The 18,455-nt window shown below is 42.2% G+C and overlaps 1 protein-coding gene, 1 non-coding gene and 1 pseudogene across 4 annotated transcripts in view; 2 read left to right on the top strand and 1 right to left on the bottom strand.

The window, feature by feature from the left end:
• Window positions 1-18,406, bottom strand: part of DLAT (dihydrolipoamide S-acetyltransferase) — a 39,883-nt gene extending 21,477 nt beyond the window's left edge. Inside the window, exons 1-8 of one of the 2 annotated variants that reach the window (XM_025356276.1) lie at window positions 17,292-18,406; window positions 16,749-16,850; window positions 16,072-16,196; window positions 15,766-15,919; window positions 10,860-10,986; window positions 6,995-7,182; window positions 5,051-5,204; window positions 901-968 (exon numbers count right to left, since the gene is read on the bottom strand). In XM_025356276.1, coding sequence (XP_025212061.1) covers window positions 901-968; window positions 5,051-5,204; window positions 6,995-7,182; window positions 10,860-10,986; window positions 15,766-15,919; window positions 16,072-16,196; window positions 16,749-16,850; window positions 17,292-17,570 — 1,197 coding nt within the window. In that variant the 5' untranslated portion in view covers window positions 17,571-18,406. The remainder of the gene's footprint in view (window positions 1-900; window positions 969-5,050; window positions 5,205-6,994; window positions 7,183-10,859; window positions 10,987-15,765; window positions 15,920-16,071; window positions 16,197-16,748; window positions 16,851-17,291) is intronic. The other variant, XM_025356277.1, reaches the window with a different exon arrangement.
• LOC112607437 lies at window positions 11,803-11,906 on the top strand. The gene has a single exon (XR_003115788.1). It is a non-coding gene; the product is annotated as a U6 spliceosomal RNA (small nuclear RNA).
• On the top strand, window positions 14,344-15,053 carry LOC112606167 (annotated as a pseudogene). Its single transcript, XR_003115605.1, has one exon. The product of XR_003115605.1 is annotated as a peptidyl-prolyl cis-trans isomerase H pseudogene (transcript).
• Window positions 18,407-18,455: the final 49 nt, after the last annotated feature.

Here is an 18,455-nt window from a genome sequence, read left to right as displayed (position 1 = left end):
ACGATGGCTTACTTGAGGCCAGGAGTTCGTGACCAGCCTGGCCAATATGGCAAAACCCTGTCTGTACTAAACATACCAAAATTAGCTAGGTGTGGTGGCATGCACCTGTAGTCCCAGCTACTTGGGAGGCTGAGTCAGGAGAATCGCCTGAATCCAGGAGGCGGAGGTTGCAATGAGCTAAGATAGTGCCACTGCACTCCAGCCTGGGCGACAGTGAGACTGTCTCAAAAACAAACATACAAAAAAACCAAACACCAAAAACAACTCATTCAACTGTACTTTAAAATATTTTGAAACAGAAAAAAAGAACAAATCTTTTTTTTCAAAGCAAAAACTGATTAACTAGCTCAAAACATAATGTGGAATATGTGTCAAGGTAGTATATCATCTTTGATCTTGTATACAAATGATAGCACACAAATATCTAAATACACTTGGCCCTCCATATCCATCAGTTCTGCATCACTGGATTCAACCAAAGGCAAATCAAAAATATTCCAGGAAAAAAAAGATGGTTACATCTGTACTGCACAAGTACAGACTTTTTGTCCTTGTTATTATTTCCTAAGCAATAAAATACAACTATTTACACATTTACCTTGTATTTAATATTATAAGTAATCTAGAGATGATTTAAAGTATTTGAGAGGATGTGGGTAAGTTATATACAAATACTTCACTATTTTATATAAGAGACTTAGGTATTTGTGAATTTTGGTATACAAGGGGGCTCCTGGAACCAACCTCTTATGGGTACTGAGGGATGACTGTATTATTAAACCACTGAAGTTAGAAGAAAACAGTCTTGGTTGAGCTATTTCATTCATAAATAATGTATGAAATAGTCTAACAGGCTGCAGAGACTAACTGCAAAAAAAGTAAGAGCTACACATAACTCACAGGAGCAGCTTTACTAGGCACAAAAGAGTCAATATCCTTCTTGGTGATTCTACCATCTGGTCCTGTCCCTGTAAGAGACATAAATATCACATACATGACGGCGTACCATTGGTTCCCCAAGGAGATCAACACTGTGATCCTAAACTGCAAGCGCCTAAGGGTTTACTACCAAAAACATTCTGAAAGGATCACAGCCTTAACCCTACCCCTTAAGGTTCTCTCTATGAATACCAGCTTTTGTCAACTATTAATTTTAATCCACACAGAGTACCAGTGTGTGATCTGGAGTGGGTCTTTTCTTTTTAACTATTGCAAATATTCCTTTATGTATTTCTCTTTTAGAGTTTTATCCAAGTTGTACTTAATTTTTTTCAACTTCCTTACTTTTAAATTGGGAAATGCTGGCATGAAGATAATGCCGAGCACCGTTTATATCTCCAAAAGGGAAATTAACTGCCTCCTCCTGGTTAGCTCCAAAAAACCATTCCTGAGCCATGAAATAGATCATAGATCTCATTTGGGTTCTGGATTTATGTGACCATAAAGAATTCCTTTTGTACAGAATTTACAGGTATAACAATAATTGTTTTGGCAAATCAAGTCAAATTTTTCAACCCAAAATAGCATGAATAACTCTTATCTGCGATTATCTCATCTTTAGAATCATTCATTCCTTATGTGGTCTCTATAATTCATAGCTTTTTCACAGTAGCCAAGGCTCTAAACTGGCCCAGGTTAAAGGAAATGAAGGGAAAAGGTGCAATGTCACACATGAGGAAGGATCTTCAAAGTTCTCTCAGTAGGTTTAATTTTACTTATATTCAATTTCCTCCTTCCACCTACAGCCTCTTAGGTTTAATTTTGGACCCAAGTAGATAATCTTGACCTTTAATTCTAAGGAGATTCAGAATTTAGTTATTATTATATAATACCTTTTACACTGGCCCACTTCTAGGAAAAAATTTGGTCAAATTGATTCATCTTCCCCCAAGACAGACTTTAAAAAGGACTCTCGTTGTGTGTAGTTCTTCCCAAGTCCTTTCCTTCATTACAAAAACTGAGTTGGCTAGGATTGTATTTATTCTCACCAGGAGCTCTAGAACAGAGGTAGTAGTACCCCTGTTGGATTTCTCTCCTTTATAAAAGACAGAAACCATAACCTCCCCTTACAACCAAGGCTGATCTAGACACCACAGCCCCTCAAGAGGAGGAAATCCATAGTACCACCTGCCTTATGCTAAGCTTCTGCCACCCACAAGAATTTCCTGACTCAGGCGTTAGTTGAAACCTTTTAAACCCTTTTCCCTATCTCTCTTGGGCGGCACAACAGGCCATCATACAGTAATATGGTATAAAGGGAAGAACACTGGGCTATGGGTAAAAAAAGTAGGGATTTTGTCAAACATAAACTAGATAAATGTTTCATCCATTGCCATAGAGCAACCAAAATGATCTTTTTAAAACACAATCATTTTATTTCACTTCCTTGCTTAAATTTTTCAATGGCTTCCTCAAGTACTTTAAATAAAATTCAAACTCTTTACCATAATCTATAAGATCATGTATGTTCTCATCCCTGTTTTTTTCCAATCTCATCTCCTACTAGACCCTTTGCTCATTATGTTTCATTAACACTGGCCTCTGGTTTTTTTTTTTTTTCCTTTGAGATGGAGTCTCACTCTGTCGCACAGGCTGGAGTGCAGTGGCACGATCTCAGCTCACTGCAAGCTCGGCCTCCAGGGTTCACGCCATTCTCCTGCCTCAGCCTCCCAAGTAGCTGGGACCACAGGTGCCTGCCACTGTGCCCGGCTAATTTTTTTTGTATTTTTAGTAGAGACGGGGTTTCACCGTGTTAGCCAGGATGGTCTCCATCTCCCGACCTTATGATCCGCCCGCCTCGGCCTCCCAAAGTGCTGGGATTATAGGCGTGAGCCACCACGCCCGGCCAACACTGGCCTCTTTTATGTTCCTCAGACATGCTAAACTCTTTCCCATTTCGGACTGTGTACACCTAGTCTCTCTATCTAAAATGATCTTTCCTCAGTTCTTCACATGGTTGACTGAAACCGCCTCCTTCTTATCTTTCAGATCAAATCAAATGTCACCTCATCAAAAAGATCTCCCAACCACCCTGTCTAAAAGTAGTCATGACTGCACAAATATCCATCCACCCTTTCACTCACTAGTATATCACTGAGTTTCTTTCTTTCTTAGCACTTAAATCATCTTATTAACAAAAATATTATCATTATAGCTAATACCTAGACATGCTTTCTCTGTACAGGCACTGGTTAACTTATTTAAACCTCACAACCATTAAACCTACTGTATTTATATAGAAACCGACACAAAAGGTCACACAGCTAGTATAAGGAGCTGAGGTTCACACCCAAGCATTCCAGCTACAGAGCTCACACTTTTAACCACTATGCTATACTCCCTTTCTGTTCATTTAATTCTTTACTGTTAGTCATATAAGCAACTGAAACTGAAATCTTATCCATCTGATGAACGAGTGTCTGATGCGTAGATAGTATTCGATGGTATTTACCACCTAACTCTGCCTGCATAGTAAGAATAGTGGGATTTTCTTTCCTTCTTTTTTTTCTTAACACTCCTCCTCAGCTCATACCTAAGGGATTTTCCACTTATATCTTTAGTAAGGTAACCAGTATTGCTTAATATCTAATAAATGGTCCTTCTTTGCTTGTCTAAATTCTTTAGATATAATTATTAACCCAGTCCTTTCTCCCTTTAAAAGTTATTCCAACTTACACTGCTGTCCCTGATTCTAATCATATATACATAAAGAATAGGAATATACTACTGAAATGGTACTAAGATGGAAAAAAAAAGAGTGTTCCAATATTATAAGAATCTCTAAAGTCCAAAAACTTTACAACATTCTACTCTTGTGTCTTGGGATTGGCTTGCCTTCTAACTACAAGACAGCAAATTGCAGATAGGGGATAACCACCACTGAGCACCCATAACTAGACAACTGGGGAAATAAGCATATTTTTCTTCAGTAATTACAGATGGCAGAGCATCAGAATGGAAGGCAGGATAGGGTAGTGTGAAGAAACAGGCTTTAGAGTTAAACAAATCTAGAGTCACACTGCAACTTTACTATTTAACAGGAAAAAAGAACCCTGAAGAGTCTGAGAGTCTGTTTTCTTATCCAGAAAATAGGGAATGATAATTCTTACTTCAAGAAGTGTTGTGTACATTAAGTATGGTAAGTTAAATGACTGGCACATAGTACTAGCCATCAAACCAAGTTCCAAGAATAATAACTTCCCTCCTTTTCCAAATAAGTACCTTAGTTATCCTACACTAAATTTTAGCTTAGGTTTAACTCAAAAAAACTTACTTAAGCGCCAGGCAATAATATCAATATGAATGACAACAAACATGTATTGAGTACTTATATGCTAGATACAGTTCTAGGCACTTCACCTGTTATACCTCATTTAACTCTCACAATCTATATGATGTACAATACCTCGGTTTTATGGCTAGAAAAGTAATTGACATAAGGACATACAATTTAAGTAATTCACTGGAAAACAGATTACATAGAAAATTATAAAGCCAGGATGAAACGCTAGGTGGTCTGATTCCAGGCCCCATGCTCTTATCACAAAGCTATATTTTTTCTCTGGGGACAGACAGACAAGTAAGGCATTTTCCCTTGCCTTCAGGGAGCTCTAGTTCTGTTTTATATGAAGTTTATCATTTGAAGTCATTCCAAATCACCCCAATTTCAAATTTTATTTTGCTTTGCTTATTACTACAGTCAACCTAGCACTAACAGAGGTTTCTTATTACACAATCAAGTCCCATAACCCAATTTTGCTGAACAAGTACATATACTTTCAAACAAGTAGTTTCCATGAAGAGAAGAGGGAAAAAAAAGGTATCTAAAGTATATGGGTAGATTCTAGGCAGAGTAAATAAAGCTCAGTAAAAGTTTCCCTACTCTGTGGTGGCAACAAAAGAACTATTTCTCCCTTCTGATGTAATTATTAACAGTTGTCCCTACTATCCCAGTTATAAGTATGGCTATATATAGTTATACTTGCAAGTCTTAAGGAGGAAATTCAACGAAATTTAACTTTATAACTCCATTCCATAGAAACAGATTTACCTTTTACTTGTGTAAGATCAATCCCTTTCTCTACTGCCAACTTCTTTGCAAGAGGGCTAACAAACACCCTTCCCTTTGGTCCAGCAGGAGTAGCAGGGCAGGGTGCTGAAGGTGTAGGAGCTAAAGGCTGAGGAGTTGGAGGAACAGTGGCCACCTTTTGAAAAAGAATTACAAATTGTTTTAATTCACCACTTCAAAGATTGGTCTGAAAGATTAAAAGTTTACATCTTATTAATAAATTAAAACTATTTTAATTAAATATTAATAACTTTCATCTTTTTTCCAAAGATCATAATGTACTTTTCTCCAGTTTAACCAACACAATGTAGTAATACGAACAGCAAGAACAATATACATCTATGTCAAAGACAGAACAAAGTTACTTTATTCCATAACAACATGAAGAAGCACAGAACTGAATATTGCCAATCAGTGTATAGTATCCTATGGCCTTTCTTCACTTTAATCTCTTACCACTTCTTTATTTGCATTCTTTTACATCACCAACATAATTTTTATTTTTAATTATCCTAACATCTTTCTTTCTTTTATTTTTTTGAGACAGAGTCTTGCTCTGTCACCCAGGCTGGAGTGCAGTGGCGCAATCTCAGCTCACTGCAACCTCCGCCTCCTGGGTTCAAGCAATTCTCCTGCCTCAGCCTCCCAAGTAGCTGGGATTACAGACATGCACCACCATGACCAGCTAATTTTTTGTATTTTCAGTAGAGATGGGGTTTCACCATGTTGGCCAGGCTGGTCTCAAACTCCTGACCTCAAGCGATCCATTCGTCTCAGCCTCCCAAAGTGCTGGGATTACCAGCGTGAGCCACCACACCCAGCCAGCTAGTTTCAAAATATAAAATTATGCTGTAAGGCCCCATGTTGAAAAGTACCTTAAAAAATATAGCCAGGTATGGTGGCTTATACCTGTAATCCCAGCACTTTGGGAGGTTGAGGTGGGCAGATCACCTGAGGTCAGAAGTTCATGATCAGCCTGGCCAACATGGTGAAACCCCTTCTCTACTAAAAATAAAAACATTAGCCAGGCATGGTGGCTGGCGCCTGTAATTCCAGCTACTCAGGAGGCTGAAGCAGGAGAATGGCTTGAACCCGGGAGGTATAGGCTGCAGTGAGCCAAGATTGCGCCACTGCAAGCCAGCCTGGGCGATGGAGTGAGAATCCGTCTCAACAACAACAATTAAAAAACAAAACCAAAAAAAAGAAATACAACAACAATGCTACTTGCCAGCTTCCCACAAATGTACAGTAGTCACAAATCAACTTTTGTCTTATAGAAATGTTTACCTAGCTTAAACTCACGATTCTAGCATCTGCAGAAGCTTCACTGTCAGTGTTATCTCTGGTTGGAGTTAATGCAAGTTCATGTTATAGTTTATAAAGTATTTTGTGATATAATAAATTCTATGCAAAAGAAGTCATGTCAAGGTTCCACTGTATCAGAAATATATGCTTGACCTACTACGTGAATAACAAGACGATTTCAAGTGACAGAGATTATTCAGTATATTTAATAAAAAACGGGCAATGAAGTGAGCTATGACTGCACCACTGCACTCCAGCCTTGGCGACAGGGTGAGACCTTGTCTCTTTAAAAAAAAAAAAAGGGCTGGGGCAATGAAGCCTTACTTTCCACAAGCATGGTATCTACATCTAAAGCAGAAAAAGAGCATGTCACTCAGCTTTGTTTTCAGCAGGACTCTAGATGGCAGAAAAAAAAAAAGCTACAAGGCCCAAACTATCGACCATTAGGTGAACAATGCAGTACAACAAACACTATAGGTCTCCACAAAGGTTAATCAACTATCTCCCTCCTCAGTCATAGAATCTTGGAGGTGGAAGGAACCTAGGATATAATCTAATCAAAACTCCTTAATTTAGAGAGAAACAAGGTAAGTGTTTCCTGAATTCTAGAAGCATACCTACCGGGGGTGGGGTAGGTGGTGGTGCTTGTGGTTTTAAATCTGTTACTTCAGTTGGCCTATAGTCAGCAAATGCTGATATATCTGCCTCTTTTTCTACAATGATACAGAGTGGGGTTCCTAGAGGGACATCTCTTGTGCCTTCAGGGACCAGGATTTTTGCCAGATAACCTTCTTCCTGTACTTCAAAACCTTAAATAGAAAGAAAAAACATTATGGGACTTCAGAGATTCCACTATCCCTCCAAACTCATAGCACAGTTTTAAGTAAAATGATTTTTCTCATTCAAGCTAGCTATATAACCTTTTTTGCAACCTATTTAACCTTCTGTGTCTTGGTTTCTTTACCTACAATATGGGGATAATAATAGTGCCAATCTCACAGGGATGTTTAAACATTTAAACGGATTTAATATTTTTCAAGTTCTTAGAAATAATACGACCTGGTACAAAATAGCACCTGGTCCAAAGTAAATGATAAATAAATATGTGTTCAATAAAACTATGAAAGATTACAGATAGTGGTTAGTTCTAAAAGTTATTAAAAAATCTCCAAGGACAGCCCCCATGCAGACTCACAAGACTCTAAGATGGAGTTGGAAGTCAGCTATGCTGCTAAAGATAAGAACCACATACGTGCCAAATTAAGGGAGCTACCAACCTAGATATTAATGTTGGATTTCAGCCCTAAAAGCATCTTTGGAACTTTTCTAAGAGGTTATACTTGATATTATACCAAATATTTCAATATGAAGAATTACAGCTTTATTAGGATTTCTATGGTGTTGACAACGTACATTTTATTCAACTACTGCCTTCCTTGCAAAGAACTCAAACATTTAGGATTGCAAAAGTAAAACTAAAAGAAGCCATTGGCTTTCTGTACTGTTGTGCCTCTCTTCGATGAATCCTTCCACTTCCCAACTGAGAATACCCAATAAAAAATATGTTTTAGGCCAGGCGCGGTGGCTCACGCCTGTAATCCCAGCACTTTGGGAGGTCAAGGTGGGTGGGTCACCTGAGGCTGGGAGTTCAAGACTAGCCTGATCAATGTGGAGAAACCCCATCTCTATTAAAAATATAAAATTAGCCAGGCGTGGTGGCGCATGCCTGTAATCCCAGCTGCTCGGGAGGCTGAGGCCAGAAAATCACTTGAACCCAGGAGGTGGAGGTTGCAGTGAGCCGAGATCGTGCCATTGCACTGCAGCCTGGGCAACAACAGTGAAACTCCGTCTCAAAAAAAAGGAAAATATATACATATATATATTTAAGGCTGGGCACGGTGGCTCACGCCTGTTATCCCAGCACTTTAGGAGGCCGAGGTGGGTGGATCATCTGAGGTCGGAGTTCAAGACCAGGCTGGCCAACATGGTGAAACCCCATCTCTGCTAAAAATACAAAAAATTAGCCAGGCATGATGGCAGGCGCCTGTAATCCCAGCTACTTGGGCAGCTGAGGCAGGAGAATTGCTTGAACCCGGGAGGCAGAGAATGCAGTGAGCCAAGATCATGCCATTGCACTCCATCCTGCATCCCGGGCGACAGAGCAAGATTGTCTCAAAAAAAAAAAAAAAGGCTGGGAGCAGTGGTGGCTCACGTCTGTAATCCCAGGACTTTGGGAGGCCAAGGCAGGCATATCACGAGGTCAGAAGTTCAAGACCAGCCTGGCCAACATAGTGAAACCCCATTTCTACTAAAAATACAAAAATTAGCCAGGCGTGGTGGCACGCACCTGTAGTCCCAGCTACTCGGGAGGCTCAGGCAGGAGAATCGCTTGAACCCGGGAGGTAGAGGTTGTGATAGGCTGAGATTGCACCACTGCACTCCAGCCTGGACAACAGAGTGAGACTCCATCTCAAAAATAAATAAAATGTTTAAAATGAAAAGGATCCTGGGCCACAACAGACTTCAAAGTTCAACCAAGGTAACACTTCTCTAGTGACCAGTCTCTACAGTGACACTGGTATTCAAGTTAAATGGTGAAGCAGGCCGGGCGCGGTGGCTCACGCCTGTAATCCCAGCACTTTGGGAGGCCGAGGCGGGCGGATCACAAGGTCAGGAGATCGAGACCACGGTGAAACCCCGTCTCTACTAAAAAAAATACAAAAAATTAGCCGGGCGCGGTTGTGGGCGCCTGTAGTCCCAGCTACTCGGGAGGCTGAGGCAGGAGAATGGCGTGAACCCGGGAGGCGGAGCTTGCAGTGAGCCGAGATCGCGCCACTGCACTCCAGCCTGGGCGACAGAGCGAGACTCTGTCTCAAAAAAAAAATAAATAAATAAATAAATAAATAAATGGTGAAGCAGAACTATTGTTTCCAAAGTTTCTGTGTTTTTAAGAAACAGAATCCTTTCTTCAAATAAAATTTATGGGGAAGCACAAAATACAAAAAGATAAAAAAGAACTGCTCTACTGGAAGTAAGGGAGGGAGGCAGGGCATTATAAGGTCTTGCTCTTTAATTTCCCCTTTGCCCCAAGGTGCCTTCAAGGAATGATGGGATTTGAAGAACACAATCTGAAAACAACCACAACAGAGGATGCCCAGTACCTCCCATTACATCTTTGGGAAAGGCTTTCCTTTAGTGGTGATTATGAAGCAGAGTGTCCGGGTGCGGTGGCTTATGCCTATAATCTCAGCAGTGTGGGAGGCCGAGGCAGGCAGATCACCTGAGGTCAAAGAGCTCGAGACCAGCCTGGCCAACATGGTGAAACCCCATTTCTACTAAAAATGCAAAAAATTAGCTGGGTGTTATGGTGCATGCCTGTAGTCCCAGCTACTTGGGAGGCTGAGGCAGGAGAATTGCTTGAACCCAGGAGGCAGAGCTTGCAGTGAGCCAAGATCGCACCACTGTACCCAAGCCTGGGTAACAGAGCAAAACTCTGTCTCCATAAAAAAAAAAAAAAGGTGCATAGAGAAAAAATTCATAATACCTACAAATATCCATTTAAAAAAATCATAAATATATGACCGTCTATATGGGTTTTATTTTTTAGTCTAAAAATGAATTAAGAAGGAGATATATGGACATATGACATCTCTGAATATATATATATATATATAAAACACATGTACATTCTATCAGTCATTCTCAAACTACGAAAACAATCTCAACCCTGGTTTCAGTTTTCCCTCAAAGTCATCTTAAATTCTTTCCTATTATCCTGCCATGGAAGTGATTTTCTCCTGTTTCTTCTTGCATTCCCTTGCCTAGTTTAGACAGCAGCAGTTCTGATATAGCTTCTTAGTAACATAATAAGGCCAGGAAGCAAACTTGGGCCTAAAAATAATCTGTGAATTGACAGATTTATTGCCTTTAATTCAATGAGTGCAGGATGGAACTGACAAATCTGACTAAACATTATTTTTGTTATAAATTATTCTCAGCCAGGAACATGGGCTCACGCTTGGAGTCCCAGCACTTAGGGAGGCCAAGGCAGGAGGATCACTTCAGCCAGGAGTTCAAAAACACCCTGGGCAACAAAGTGAGACCCCATCTCTACAAAAAATTTTAAAAATCAACTGGGTATGGTGGTTCAGGCCTGTAGTCCTAGCTACTCAGGAGGTTAAAGGAGGAGGATCGTTTGGGTATAAGCCCAGGAGTTCGAGGCTATAGTGAACTATGATCTTGCCCCTCACTCCAGCCTGGGCAACAGATTAAGACCCTATCTCAAAAATAAGCAAATAAACAAATAAATAAAAACTTAAGAATAAATATAACTAAATAGAAATAAAATATTCTGTCCCAGAAAATGAATCCTAAGAATTAAAAAGTTTTCATATTATCTCACTCACTCATTATAGGAAAGAATGGCAATCCTCTTCCTCATTGGGAAACTCAGTGCCTCAACCATTAAGAGCTGAAGAAATCTCACCTATAGTGGCTTTGTCAGTCTCTATCTCTGCCAGTAAATCTCCTTCACTTAGCTTCTCACCCACTTTTTTTTCCCATCTCTGAACTGTGCCCATGGTCATGGTGGGAGAGAGGGCAGGAAGAAGTACCTGTAGAAACATACACATATTATTGCTTAATACCAGGACGACTTCTACATAATAACAGTCTGGCAGGTTTATATAGTTTTCATAGAATGATGGTGACTGTGATAATCCAAATACTCATCACGGCAAAAGCTTCGCACCTCAATAGCTTCCCACCAGGTAAATCATCCTTCAAATCTCATACTCTGACCCATACTCTTATACTCTCACCCATACTCTGACACACACTCCAAGTTAAATGCAACAAGCACATGGGAAAGATTTCTTTCAGACAGTCAAAATTAATTCCTTAATATCTAAGTATGGAGCATCTTTTCATCTATTTTTATTTTTATATTTATTTTTATTTTGAGACAGAGTTTCACTCTGTCACCCAGGCTGGAGTGCAATGGCACAATCTCAGCTCACTGCAACCTCCACCTCCTGGATTCAAGTGATTCTCCTGCCTCAGCCTCCCAAGTAGCTGGGATTACAGGCAGGTGCCACCATGCCCACTAACTTTTGTATTTTTGTAGAGATGGGGTTTTACCACGTTGGCCAGGCTGGTCTCGGAACACTTGTCCTCAAGTAATCTGCCCGCCCTGGCCTTCCAAAGTGCTGGGATTACAGGCGTGAGCCACCGCACCCAGACTTCATTTTTTTTTTTTAACCAAGAAAATTTTCATTTTCACAAAATGACCTTGGTCCAATCCATTCTGTTAAAATTTTACTGCGCTCTGTACTTAGCATCTACTTATTTTTTACCCACAGGAAACTGCATTTGTCCCAATCTTCCCAGATATCTTTCCAAGATAAAAACGTAATATTAAGTACTGTTCTGTGCTCGCTTCAGCAACACATATACTAAACTTGGAACGATACAAAGATTAGCATGGCTCCTGTGCAAGGACAACAAACAAATTCATGAAGCATTCCATATTAAAAACAAACAACAACAACAAAAAACTGTTCTTTGGTGACAACAGCTAATAACAATATACTGTATTCTTGTAAATTCCTACAATCTTGTAGATTTTTAAGTGTCCTAAAAGATAAGTCTGTAAAGCAATGCATATATAAATTAGCTCAATTTAGCCATTCCACAATATATACATATTTCAGAACTTGTTGTATATAATATATATACATAGAATTCTTACATAGAATTTTATTTGATAATTTTTTTATTTTTTTGAGACGGAGTCTTACTCTGTTGCCCAGCCTGGAGTGCAGTGGCGCAATGATCATTTTAAAAAATAAAAGAGGAGGCCAGGCACAGTTGCTCACATCTGTAATCCCAGCACTTTGGGAGGCCAAGAATCACTTGGGAGGGGCAGATCACTTGAGGCCAGGAGTTCAAGATCAGCCTGGCCAACGTGGCGAAACCCCACCTCTACTAAAAATACCAAAATTAGCTGGGCGTGGTAACACCTGCCTGTAGTCCCAGCTACTGAGGAGGCTGGGGCATGAGAATCGCAGAGGTAGAAGTGAGCCGAGATTGTGCCACGACACTCCAGCCATGGTGACAGAGCAAGACTGTGTCAAAAAAAAAAAAAAAAACCAGGAAAGACCAGGCATGATGGCTCATGCCTACAATCTCAGCGTTTTGGTAGGCTGATGCAGGAGGATCACTTGAGCCCAGGAGTCCACGACCAGCCTGAGCAACATGGTGTAACCTCGTCTATATATAAAAAAAAAAAAAAATTAGCTGGGCACGGTGGCATGCGCCTGTAGTCACAGCTTCTTGCGAGGCTGAGGTGGGAGGATGGCTTGAGCCCAGGTCAAGGCTGCAGTGAGCTAAGATTGCACCACTGCGCTCCAGCCTGGGTGAAGAGTGAGATCCTGTCTCAAAAAATAAAACAGCCAGGCGTGGTGGTGTGTGCCTGTATTCCCAGCTACTCGGGAGGCTGAGGCAGGAGAATCGCTTGAACCCAGGAGGCAGAGGTTGCAGTGAGCCAAAATCGCACCACTGCACTCCAGCCTAGGTGATGGACTGAGACCCTGTTTCAAAAAAATAAATAAATAAAAATAAAAAACCAGGGGGAAAAAAAGCCCTGTTTTTATAATAGCCATTTCCACCCCAATAAAATCCAAACACCAGAATGCCTATCTAAATTTAAAATTGCTTTACTATTTATATGGCTTGTGTGTCCACTGAATTTGGATTCATTTGCTATCCTCTTTGTCTTCTGTATCTGATTAGCAACAGGATTATGCGGAGGGGAAAATAATTTCAATTGAAGATGTTTCCAGAGAGGGGAAAAAATTAAGACAAGCCTTAGAAAAAAAATTGTAAGTGCCTTTTTTGTTCAGAATTTGCCATCTTCATCTGCTTCTTAAGAAACAGTGAAGTCAGCCGGGCGCGGTGGCTCAAGCCTGTAATCCCAGCACTTTGGGAGGCCGAGACGGGCGGATCACGAGGTCAGGAGATTGAGACCATCCTGGCTAACACCATGAAACCCCGTCTCTACTAAAAAATACAAAAAAACTTGCCGGGCGAGGTGGCGGCGCCTGTAGTCCCAGCTACTTGGGAGGCTGAGGCAGGAGAATGGCGTGAACCCGGGAGGCGGAGCTTGCAGTGAGCCGAGATCGCGCCACTGCACTCCAGCCTGGGCGACAGGCTCAAAAAAAAAAAAAAAAAAAAAGAAACAGTGAAGTCAATAACCTCTATACAGGATCTTAAAGAACAGTATCAGAGATTCAGAATTCAATTCAGTATCTTAAAGAATAATTAAGGTAAAACCCTAGCACATGCACACAAAGCTACAGGCACAAAGTAGAGGAAAATTAAGTCAGTCTTGTATCATGAGAGAGAATCTGCCGAACAGCATGTAATACATGTGTGAACTGAACACCGGGCAAAAATCCTAAATGATTGTTACTAACAAACCACGGAGTAGAACGTTATTTCCAAAGAAGAAAATGATTCCTATACAAAAATTTCTACAAATAAACTAGATTCAGGAGAAATGCTAGTCAGAATTATTTAGAAAAGGATGGCTGGATTTTTATCCACTTGTAACATCTAAAGCACACAAATATACAGAAGATAACCCTAATACCTAATAAATTGACTTAGTTTCTTAGAAACTGATTTAGTTAGCACAATCAACAGTGATTACATTCACTGCCTTCAACTTTGTTGCAACGCTATTACATGTGTATCTTACACTTAATTTTTATCAGTTTTCTCATTTATTAATACTACTGGATTACTTCACCTACTCTTGGAAAATAGATCACCACATGTCAAAAGAACACCAATTGGGGACTTTCATTCAACAGACAGCACTTGACACCTATGATACAGCTTGGATGTTTGTCCCCTCCAAATCTCATGCTGAAATACGATCCCCGACTTCTGCTTCCCGGTCGGAGCCACGGTGGTGGCAAATTCAAGCCCTGCTAACCCCATGGTGTTCTTTGATGTCAGCAATGGCAGTCAGGAAGTTGGCCGCACAAAGATCAAGCCCTTTGCAGAGTTGTGCCTAAGATGGCCGAGAACTTTGCGCAGTTCTACACTAGAGAATTCAGAAAAGATGGGGTTCCAATAGGATACAAAGGAAGCACTTTCCACAGGGTCATAAAGGATTTCATGACTCAGGGTGGAGATTTTGTTACTGGAGATGGTATTGGAGTCGCCAGTAATTACGTGGAGCCATTTGCAGACAAAAATTTTAAACTTAAGACACTCATCTCCAGGCCTGCTTTCCGTGGCAAACAGTGGTTCCAGTACAAACGGCTGTCAGTTCTTTATCACCTGCTCTAAGTGCGATTGGCTGGATGGGAAGCATATAATGTTTGGAAAACTCATCGATGGACTTCTAGTGATGAGAAAGATTGAGAATGTTCCCACAGGCCCTAACAATAAGCCCAAGCTACCTGTGGTGATCTCAAAGTGCGAGGAGATGTAGTCCAGACCAAAACTGAATTAGGCCTTCCCTTCTTCTTGGTGGTGTTCTTCAGTAAGATAATCTGGACTGGCCCCTGTGTTTGCTTACCTACCTGCTGCTGCCCCATTTGATCAAGAGACCCTGGAAGTATCGGAAATTCAGAATCCAAGATTGTGTAAATAAAGTTTTTTTCTACGTGGAAAAAAAAATATGATCCCCAGTGTTAGAGATGGGGTCTGGTGGGAGGTGTCTGGGTGTTGGAGGAGGATCCCTCATGAATGGCTTGGTGCATGCCCCATGGTAATGAGTTAAGGGGAAATCTGATTGCTATGAAGAGCCTGGTACCCACTCCCCTCTGTCTCTTGCACCCTCTCTCATTATGTGACACACCACCCTTCCCCTTTCCCTTCTACCTTCCACCATGATTGTAAGCTTCCTGAGGCCACAAGAGAAACAGATGCTGGCGCCGTGCTTCTTGTACAGCCTGCAGAACCATGAGCCAAATAAACCTTTTTTTCTTTACAAATTACCCAGCCCTAGGTATTTCTTTATGCCAGAGTAAAACAGACTAACACAGCCTACTACAAACTCTAATTATACAGGGAATAGATGTTAGTAAAAATCATCCTCAAAATCTGTAACGTAATGTTCTTGAATGAAAAGTGCCACGAATTACCCTGTGTACTACACTGAGGCTGAGAAAGGTTACAGGAACTGTTCAAGTTCTTATAACTGGAAAGAACAACCAGGAAGAAAAGTTGTCAATCTTCATGTTTAAATTTCTATATACTCCCAAATGACAATACCTAACTAACCACATTTAAAGTCAGTTTCCAAGATGTAGTAGCCATCTATGAAAAAAAGTAAGTAATAAATCACCTAGAGCAAACACTCAAAGGCTGAGCCTCACCTGCATGTGAGGGGGATATGAGCTACCAGGAGCCTGAGCAGAAGGTATAGGTGGCGAAGCAGTGGCAGCAGGGGTTGGTGCTGGGGCCGCCTGTGGGGTAGGTGCTGGCGAGGAATCCAATGTATAATTTTTAAAAGCCTCAATATCTTCAGGCCTAAGGAAGAGAAAGAATGCATAAATATAATGGGCAGATTCAACTTTCACAAAAGTAGTCTTAAAAAATAGTCTTTAACTCCTAATTCTCAATTCTGGGTAAAATACTCCACCAAGCAATGAAGTTCCATAAATTATGAGTGCACTACTCACTTGCCAACTGTGATACAGATGATCGCTCCAATGGGAACATCCCTGGTACCTTCAGCAACAAGTATCTTTGCCATATAACACTCCTCCAGGCTCTCAAATCCAACAGTGGCTTTATCAGTTTCAACCTTTTAACACAAAAAGCAGCAGCTCAGGTTCATACTGTCGGTATGTAGTTTATTAGCTTGTGTCTAGAATTTTTTTTTTTTCCTTGAGACAGAGAGTCTCACTCTGTCGCCAAGGCTGCAGTGCAGTGGTGCAATCTCGGCTCACTGCAACCTCCCCGTCCCACGTTCAAGCGATTCTCCTGCCTCAGTCTACCGAGTAGCTAGGATTACAGGCAGAGGCCGCCATGCCCAGCAGATTTTTGTATTTTTAGCAGAGACGGGGTTTCACCATGTTGGCCAGCTTGGCCTGTGTCTAGAATGATACAGTTCATGTGACGATAAGGCCACTACGACAGATTTGAAAGAAGAAATTACTTTAGAAACGCCTTGGCTAAGTATCAGTTTGGCCAGCTGCCGACAACTTATCCAACCAATCTTGTCTAACATCAAGTTGTGAAAAACACTTCAGTTTCTTAAACAAAGGGGTAACTACACATCCAGAAAGTCAATGTTCAGTCAATTCGGCAAAGCCAGTCTCTTCGAACTCATCTCCATCATTTTAAAACAACTTACTTCTGCAATTAGGTCACCTTCGTTGATTTTGTCCCCCTCTTTTTTTTCCCAACGGGCTATGGTGCCTGCCTGCATTGTGGGGGAAAGAGAAGGCAATGGAACCTGGAAGAGAAAAAGAAGAAACATTAAATTTTTAAAGGGCTACCTAACTCTCAGTCTGGCTTAAGATTTCATTCAATTCAATTTCATGCAAAGTGTATCCAGTTCCATTACACACTGGGAACTAGGGATACCAAGGCAGTTCCTGCCCATGAGAAGTTAGTAATTTCCAGTGACAGGCTTTCTCCTCCACAGTCCTACGGGTCTCACAAAGCATGAACCTCGGCAGATAATTGCATACAGCCCCAGTCTTGAAGTTCCCCTTTCAACGGAATAGATCATGAGAGGGAAGCTAAGGAGCCAAAGCTGACTACTGGACAAAGGACGAAAGCAGATACTGGGAATGGTTGGAGGATCAATGAGGCCTCTCAAGGAGGATCCTGCAGGCATCCAGTCAGCTCTGAAGGACAACGGGGATCCGAGAAGGGCGGGTCTAGGGCTCACCTTCTGATGCGGGGGAAGACTGTAACAGCGGCGGCCGGGCGACCCCAAAAGCTGCAGCAGTAGGCGGTTCCGCGGCGTGGCCCCAGAGCTGGGGGTCCAGCCGCACAGTGCCCGGACCCCTCCATACCCTGTAGTCGCGCTGTTGCGACGAGCCGGAGCCGGGCCAAATCGCGAGGACACTCGTGGAGTTCCGGGTACCTCCTGCAAGGCCGTCCACCGAGCCTCGAGTCCCGCCCATGGGGCTACATTCTGGGCCCGTCGCGCACAGACGCGCCACATAGTGCCACCAACCCCCACACCCCAACACCAACGCCGTCTCCGGAGTGACCTCTCCAACAGCAGCGCGGCTTTGCCGTCAGCCACGCCGCACAGCCGCACGTTGTCGTAAAATGGTTCCCGCAGGTTTACTCCACCCGCTCCCCAGGCCAGAAATGCGCGGCACGCAGGCTTTTCCTCTCCTGAGCGGGGACGAGGGGCACTCACGCGGCAGGGGCGTTCCAGAGGGGCCTGTGCGGGCGCAAGTTGGGGACAAATAACAGACGGAAAGGGGTGGAAAGTGGTAGGGTCCTAGGGGAGGCATCCGAAAGGGTGAGACGGGGCCTAAGACATGGGAAGGGCACGACTGAGAGGGAGGGGCCTAAAAAGGCACCGAGCCAGGGTTAATTGCGGCCGAGTGGCCTGAGAGTCTGGGCCGAGGGGCGTGGCCAATCCTTCTGAAAAAGCTGGAAGTGAGCCTGGGAACTGGCTAGGGCAGTGGGAGCCTCAGGCCAAAGGGCGGGGGTCTTGAAGCGCTGGGGTGGTGAAGGAGCCGGGAACCGCCCGCGAGGAAATCGAGGGGTCCAGCGTGGTGACCTCTGCTTCTGCGCATCCGAAGGGGGAAGGACTGGGCCCCGCCCCGCGCAGGCTGTACTGGTTGCAAAGATTTCATTTCAGGTTTGTAGCCCAAGTGGAAAGTGGAGTGAACAGGTGTTCCATCCAGCCAGGTGGTACGAAAGGCAGCCCAGAGGAAGAAACATTCCCGCATTCCTGTATACTGTAGCAAGATTAAGCATATTCCCTGTATAAAGATACAGGTTTACAAAACAGGTTTGTGTTACCCCCGAACACCATAGAATTCTTTTTTTTTTTTTTTTTTTTTTTTTTTTTTTTTTTGGGGGGGTCCCC

Source organism: Theropithecus gelada, chromosome 14, assembly GCF_003255815.1.
Source record: "Theropithecus gelada isolate Dixy chromosome 14, Tgel_1.0, whole genome shotgun sequence".
Lineage (NCBI taxonomy): Eukaryota > Metazoa > Chordata > Mammalia > Primates > Cercopithecidae > Theropithecus > Theropithecus gelada.
This window is presented reverse-complemented; position numbering and strand designations above follow the sequence as displayed.